This window comes from Euleptes europaea, chromosome 1 (genome assembly GCF_029931775.1).
Source record: "Euleptes europaea isolate rEulEur1 chromosome 1, rEulEur1.hap1, whole genome shotgun sequence".
Lineage (NCBI taxonomy): Eukaryota > Metazoa > Chordata > Lepidosauria > Squamata > Sphaerodactylidae > Euleptes > Euleptes europaea.
Window position 1 is genome coordinate 175,338,981 of NC_079312.1, and position 8,308 is coordinate 175,347,288.

At 46.1% G+C, this 8,308-nt stretch overlaps 1 protein-coding gene across 1 annotated transcript; it reads right to left on the reverse strand.

Annotated features, from left to right (window-relative positions):
- Window positions 1-757: 757 nt before the first annotated feature.
- Window positions 758-4,807, reverse strand: ABT1 (activator of basal transcription 1). Its single transcript, XM_056864479.1, has 3 exons — window positions 4,588-4,807; window positions 2,102-2,277; window positions 758-1,099 (listed from the first exon to the last, which is right to left on the reverse strand). Exons 1-3 carry the CDS (start codon window positions 4,805-4,807, stop codon window positions 761-763), a joined length of 735 nt encoding a protein of 244 aa, XP_056720457.1. The 3' UTR covers window positions 758-760.
- Window positions 4,808-8,308: the final 3,501 nt, after the last annotated feature.

Sequence of the window (8,308 nt, forward strand, 5' to 3'; positions counted from 1 at the left end):
CAAGGAGAATCTGGCTGGCATTGACCAGGGCCAGGGCCTTCTCTGCCCTGGCCCCTGCCTGGTGGAATAACCTCTCTAGTGAAACCAGGGCCCTGCGGGACCTTAAAGAGTTCCACATGGGCTGCAAGACAGAGCTATTCCACCAGGCTTACAGTTGAGGCCAGCTACGTTTTTTCCACTCCATAAATGCTAACCTCACCTAACCCTCCAACGCCAATCCCCCCTTTTTACTACCTTATGGGGGCTTATCCATCCATTCGCCCCGCTGTAACTCCATGTTACAATTTAAGGGGCGCCACCAGACTTTTTTGCATTATTTAGGGATTTTTTTAATAGGGCAGTTTTAATGGTGGTTTAAAATGTTTTTGTTCCATTTTAATATGTTGTTTTGCGAGCTGCTCTGAGCCTGGCCGCTGGCTGGGGGAGGGCGCGGGTATAAATAAAATAAACAAGTAAAAATCACGAATTTGAAAACCCGGGCAATCGCAGGGGGAGAGCGAAGCGACCTCTGATGGTCGGAAACGGCACGCATGATCAGGACAAAGACCCGAAGCCCTCGGAGGGCTGACAGCGAGGGAAACAGCCATGCATAAAAGGCCTCAGTTTCATATCCCTAAAATGTCTGTCAACACACAACATACAAGAGTTGTTTCTTTGCTGGCCCTGGCAATCTCCCACATCAATTCGGCTTGCAAGAGCAAGGCTGCCGACAGCTGGACCAGCATCACGAGCAAGTTCTGCATCCCTGGGGGGCTAGCGATTACTGCTGGGCGTTGAAGATCTTCGCTAGCAGAGAACGGTTCGACTGGGATTTCTCCTGGATCTCGGCGGCCCGGGCCAGCTGCCGCTTGAGGAGCTTGCCCCCTTTGCTGGTCTGAATCTCCTCCTCGGTGCGGCGCTGCACGAAGCCCCAGCTCTTGGCCTCCTGCTCCCCTCGGCTGTCCCTCTTGGAGAAGCGCTTGCTCTTCTCCACGTTCTGCAGGTAGAAGTTCGTCTCACGCTTGGCCTGCGAGACCTCGGCACGCATGCGCTGCTGCCGCACCTGGCGCTCGTACGCCAGCCGCTCGCTCAGGTGAGTCCACTTGAAGCGATGCAGGTACTGGGAGCCGAAAGGCAAGGAAGCGCGTTAACGTTTCAACAAACATCAGCATAACAATCCTTGTTTCCTCTTTCCCTGTACCGTAGAAATAGCTCTTTAGAAGACCCAACAATCACATAACTCGGGGATGGCCAACTTCCGTGTTCTCTGGGACCTTGCTATTCTCCAGGCACAAGTCCAGGGGGGTCATCAGAGTCTGACACTCTCAAAATCAGGCAGGCTGTATCCTAAAGTTGGCATGACCTAACAATAAAATCTTCACAGGTCTAGCACACACATGATGGGTCACTGACTGGAGTGGTGGAAAGGGAGAATGGGCAGAGGAATGAAAGTGTCTTCTGAAAGACCCCCGAAGGGACAGAACTGCAGTGTGAGAGGGCACGGTTTAGCAAACTAACACGTTAAATCAGGGGTGTCGAACTCAATTGTTACGAGGGCCAGATATGATTAATAAGCACATAAGAAAGGCCATGCTGGATCAGACCAAGGCCCATCAAGTCCAGCAGTCTGTTCGCACAGCGGCCAACCAGGTGCCTCTCGGAAGCCCACAAACAAGACGACTGCAGCAGCACCATCCTGCCTGTGTTCCACGGCCCCTATGATAATAGGGATGTTCCTCTGATCCTGGAGAGAACAGGCATGCATCATGACTAGTATCCAGTTTTACTAGTAGTCACAAATAGCCTTCTCCTCCATGAACATGTCCACTCCCCTCTTCAAACCTTCCAAGTTGGCAGCCATCACCACATCCTGGGGCAGAGAGTTCCACAGTTTAACTATGTGTTGTGCGAAGTCATACTTCCTTTTATCAGTTTTGAATCTCTCGCCCTCCAGCTTCAGCAGATGACCCCGCATTTTAGTATTATGGGAGACAGAGAAAAGCTTCTCCCTGCCCACTCTTTCCATACCACACATAATTTTACAGACCTCTATCATGTCTCAACTGCCTTCCTTCCAAGCTCAACAGCCCTAAAAGTAAATAAGATCCCGAATTACTCCCACCTTCATGTTCCACAGATCGTGATGGAATCGGCTCCTCTTGCGGACGCCCATCGGCGTGTTGTGCAAACTGGCAGCTACCAGCTTCGCCACACGCTTGTCCCGGAATTCCACCCAGCCTTCTGTGAAGTTCTTGGCGTTGCTTCCGGCTTTCTTCTTTTTCTTCCGGATAAAGGGCTCTGGAGGATACAGAAAGACATGGCTGCACTGCACAGAATCTTTAAACGAAAACAACACCAGGCTAAAGAATGGAACAATATATAATGAAATAGACAAACATACACGAAATACTGCAATGTATAGCAATCTATATAGTGTCTAAGCACACATGTAAACAAAAATTACAGTCTAATCTCACGTGGGGGTAAATAAGACTTGATTACGCCAAGTGAGATGCTTTGAATCTAATATGGCAAGAGGCTTAAATGTCCTATGAAAGAATTGAATACTATGCATGGACTCTTCTGGGATTGAATGACTGATGAAGCCCTTGGCAGAAACAGACTCCTAATTTGTATCCGGAACGACCGTCTCCTTCTTTGATCTCTTTTGGATCCATTTTGGATCATTGTTCAGCATCCACACTTACCTGACCACCGGTATTTTTCACGTCTTGTCGGATTTCTCTGTCTTATTTACCCCCATGTGAGGTTGGACTGTAATGTTTGTTTACATGTGTGCTTAGACACTATATAAATTGCTATACATTGTAGAATTTTGTGTATGTTTCTTGTCTATTTCATTACATACTGTTCCATTCTTTAGCCTGGTGTTGCTGCTGTTTTTGTTTAAACGTTGCTTTTTACAACACTATCATTTTTTTACTCGTCTGCACAGAATCTTGGCAACTCGGGCGCGAAAACAGAGCTGTGCCGAGAACGGGGCAACCAGGCAAGCGGCTCATTTGAAGAGAAAGAGACGTTATACTAGAACCTGGATGCAAGGACTTTTAAAGAGCCGTAACAGAATTGCCCACAAGCTTACAACGGACCACTGTATCAATGGATAGAGTATCAGCGAAGGGCTCAGGCGCAGATGGCTTTAAAACAGAACTAAACAGATTTATGAAGGACAGCTAGATTCCAGTCCCATAGCACCTTAGAAACTAACAAGATTTTTGGAGTATAAGCTTTCGGGAGTCAAAGCTCCTTTTGTTGGTATCTTCACGGAGGAGAGTTCTATCAGTGGCTACTAGCCATGGTGACTAAAGCAAACCTCCACATTCAGGGGCGGTCAAACTCTGAATACAAGTGACAGAAGACAACGTCAGGGGAAGACCACAGCCTCTATGCCCTGTTGCTGGACCTCCAGAGGAACTGGTTGGCCACAGTGCGAGACAGGATGTTGGACTGGATGGACCACTGGCCTAATCCAGCATGGCTCTTCTTATGGCATTCCTAAATTGCAATCCCTCAAGCCAAATACGGCTATTGCTCTCAGGTGGCTCTGCCAGGGTTTTGACACCCCACCCCCCTGCACTCCCAACAATATGTTTCACTGTAAACATTTTCCTGTATGGATCTCTCAGTCCTTCATCTGTCTCCCCTTACACATGCCAGCACTAGTCTTAGAGACAGTCTACGCAAGGGGTCCCCAACCAATTTGAGCTTGCAGACACCTTTGGAATTTCGACACAGCATAGTGGGCACAGCCACAAAATGGCTGCCGCAGGAGGTGGAGCCAGCCACAAAAGGATTGACACCGCTTCTCTTCAGCAGCTGGGTACCCAAGGTTGGGTGGGATAAATAAAATATATAGATAATGAAAATATAATTTATTTAAAGCACTATGTCAAGATAAAAATTATTTTAAAAAACGTTAAAACAGCACAATGGAATTTCCTAAGGTTGATATCTATAACCACACGCCAGGCGCATTTCGGCCTGTTTGGCCTTCCTCAGCGGTCAATTGAAACCCATGTAAAACATACACACATTTACAGATATATATATACATATACAGACAATATATATCAGACCACGCATGTATATAGGTTGTATAATATATTACCAATTATACAAACATCTGGTAAGATTGTTTGAAGTTGTTATACTGGGCTGTATATGTCTCCCATATAACATGTGTGCAATTATCAACCTGGTAAAACAATCTAGGTTGGGTTTCAGTCCCCACTTTTTCTTCTATTACCACTTTACTTCAGCCAGTCAAGATTTTTGTGCCGCGGTGGCTGCAGCCGCCAAAGCAACATTTTGAAAAATCTGCACAGCCAATCAAATCTCTGCTAGCTGTTCAGAAACCTTGCAGGGCAAAAGCCCCACCTGGCCCCACCCACTTCCTAAAACACTTGGCGGGCACCAGAATAGGTGTCGGCGGGTGCCTCGGCACCCACGTACACCACACTGGGGACCCCCCAGTCTACACCAACATGGTGTTATGCTTTACAGATCTGCACCACAGTATTAATCCCACCTGGCTCTGGCTGGCCCAAGATTCACCACTCCACCCCCCTCTTAAGATCACACACTCACCTTCAGGCTGCAGGAAAATTCGTCCCACCTCCCCATAGCCACTAAGGAGGTTGCGGACATGCCGGGGCCTGAAGCGGGGAGGGATATGCCCAAGGTAAATTATGCCAGGCAAAACCTTTTTGGCGCCATCTTGGCCAGAAAGACCCAACTCAGCATCTTCTTCTTCCTCTTCCTTGTTCTCTACCGCTTCTCCTTCTTTACTCTCCATTACTTCACACATCTTGGGTCAATTGCTACTTCTATTTGCCCTCGTCTTCCAGAGCGTTGCTCTTATCATTAAGGCTGTGTGATGTATAGGAGGGGAAACACAATGACAGGACATGAGGTGGACAACCAAAACACCGTTCTTTCAATCCGAAAAAAAGCTCTCTACTGTATAAAGACTCAGTGAGACAGTTGTGGAAAGAAAAAGCCCTCCTGAGGTCACAAAAGACAAGGCTTCCCTTCATACCCATTGCCTTTTCAACCTACACTATACACGATCTAGCATAGGCCACAGGTGCCACAAGTTACAGGAGTTTGTGACACACTGGGAAAGGAACAACAACAAAAGGGGGGGCACAACAAATTAAACTCAACCAAAACGTTGAATCCAAACTGAAAAGGTTAAGCTAGAAAGTACTAAAATTCAATATATACATTTTAATATGGTGCACAGTAAAGCTAAAGACATAAGGCCTCTATCATAGGCGAGTCATTCACAGTCAATAAATACATGAAGCTCATACTCGTTTGATGTGAAATCGTACAATGACCAAAGCAGGACCAAACGCATTTTGGCCTCAAAAAGGCCTTCCTCAGTGGTCAGACACAGAATTGTAGTCTAGTACACATCCTAACAATATAATATCATAATGCACGGTAGAAAATACATAAAAGCCCTTCTAGTATTATGAGGCTTCTTGTAAAATTATGTATTCCTTGTACACTAGAACATGGCTCCCATGTCCCACCTTGTATTTCATGCCGGGCTTCTAAGGATGTGTATACGTCAAACAGTGTGTTAGGTCAAAACGATGGAAGCCACGGTTTTTAAGAAGAGGTTTTTAAGCAGAGGCTGGATGGCCATCTGTCAGCAATGCTGATTCTATGACCTTAGGCAGATCATGAGAGGGAGGGCATCTTAGCCAGTTTCTGGGTATGGAGTAGGGGTCACTGGGGGTGTGAAAGCTGGACAATGAAGAAAGTTGACAGGAAGAAAGTAGACTCCTTTGAAATGTGGTGTTGGAGGAGAGCATTACAGATACCCTGGACTGCCCAAAAAGACAAATCAGTGGGTTCTAGATCAAATCAGGCCTGAACTGACCCTAGAAGCTAAAATGACTAAACTGAGGCAATCGTATTTTGGTCACATTATGAGAAGCCAAGAGTCACTGGAAAAGACAGTCATGCTAGGAATAGTTGAAGGCAGCAAGAAAAGAGGAAGACCCAACAAGAGATGGATTGGCTCTATAAAGGAAGCTACAGCCCTCAGTTTGCAAGATCTGAGCAAGGCTGTCAAAGATAGGACATTTTGGAGGATTCATAGGGTCGCCATGATTCATAGGGTCGCCATGAGTCAGAAGTGACTTGACAGCACTTAACACACACCAGTCAACTTAGAATTGCAGTTGGGGGGTGGGGAGAAAAATAATTACTTTTCCTGACATTATTGGGATGACTGAAATAGAATTGACATTCACTGAGAAGCAACTGGAAAATGAAGATATGCCCTTTCTCTTTGGTTTCCCCCTAGATCTCCAGTATTTGCTTGCTGTTGTGGGAGAAAACACCCATGGGGCATAATCCAGCTACAGATTAACACACTTGAATGATTTCAATGGAATGGCATCGAGCATAGGGTGCGTGTATGTGGGGGGAAACGTCCCACTGAAATCAGCGGGGGAGTTTAAAAGTGCTTAATTTCGTCTGAAGAACACCCACCTTAAAACTACGTTGCAATTCAGATTTTTTAAATATTTGTGTGTGTGTGTGTGTTTTACATAGGAGCATCAAAGGCGAAATTTGAGAATTTTCACATGCAAGCTAAACCTCTGGGAAGCCCTTCCCTTTCAAATTTTCAAATGTGTTTAAATTTGGATTAAAGCGAAGGTGAAATCTAATTTGGGATATAGAAATGGCCCCTGGGTAGTCCCGAAGGAGACCCCATTGAAATCAACTTAGCACACACAAAACGTTATGATGCTCCCCCAGCCTATTTCATTTGCAACAGGCCCTGTGCTTCTTCCCCCCCTCCCCGTATCCATAACACCATTCATAACTTATTCCGCAGCACAAACCCGTCTTCCTTCCTTCCAAGCCTTAAAACCGACATTATCCCTCCCTCCAAGCCCCAGCCCCACTTCCCGTACTCAAAGCAGCTCCTTCCCCTCCGAGGACCCCTTCCTACCATCAGCCTCTCCACCCTCCACGCTTTCTCCGAAGACTTCCGCCTCCGAAAGGGAAAAAGAGAGCATGCCCGGAGGAAAGCCTAGAGCGGCGCGCGACTTCCGGTTTTGAAACCCAGCACCATAGCGCTAGGAACCATAGCGCCTTTCCGTTTGTCGTTTGAGTGGCAGGCGAGGGCAACTTCCGTTCTGGACCGGAAGTGTCGGGTGGCGAAGGGCTCTTTCGCGCTCGCCGGCGCTGAAAGAGGGGGCGTGGCTTAGAGGAGGCTCTGGTACAAGTGGGCGGGGCTGTTCCCCATGCACCTTAATAAAGGTGGGGCTTCCTGCATGCAGGAGGTCTCAGGTGTAGCCCCAGTGTATTTCCAGCTACAAAATAAATAAATAATAATAATTCATTTATACTCCACCTTTCTCCCCAGGGGGGACTCAAAGCAATTTATATCCTTCTCCTCCCCGTTGTTTTTATCATCACAACAACCCTGCCGGGTAGATCACGACGGGTCGCGGTGTTAGTCTGAAACTGGCAGTAGAAAAGAGTCAAATCAAATAACCTTTAATGGCATAAGATCGCAATTAATATAAAGCAGGAAAAGAGGAAGACCCAACAAGAGATGGACGGACTCGATAAAGGAAGCCACAGCCTTCAATTTGCAGGATCTGAGCAGGGCTGTCAAAGATAGGACATTTTTGGAGGACTTTCGTTCATAGGGTCGCCATGAGTCGGAAGCGACTTGACAGCACTTAACACACACAATATATAAATTTCACTCAGATATCAAACATAGAAGCATAGTGAAATACATCAGATTACCCCCAGGTCTCTTTTTGACGAATCTTTAGGACGTTATTAAGAAATCTGGCCACCTCCACGGCGATGTCGGGAAACACATCTTTCAGTACATGTCGTTCTTTAGCTTGATCAGTCAAGCCCATTAGGTTATTAAAAATAGGGTCGAGCAAGAGTCCAGTAGCACTGGGGTTGCCAACCTCCAGGTGGTGGAGGAGAAACAGGCACCTCTATACTAATACCAAAAGTTAGGAAAACAGTATAGGAGCGAAAAACATTTACAAACAAAGTGCAATTTTTATATAAGCTACTGAGATTCCTATAAACATACAATGTACAAATACAAGTAACTGCACTATAACCAACACATAGTATGTACAAAATATACAATAAAGGAGCAAAAAATCTTTCAAAGGTCTCAGCAGAGTACCAAGTATGTATAAGTTCAAGTTCAATTTTCAGATGAATAAGAAGCCACAATCTTCAATAGGATACGGCCGTTTCAAATTCACAATAGTGTAGAATCCTTCTTCAGTCCTTCAGAGAA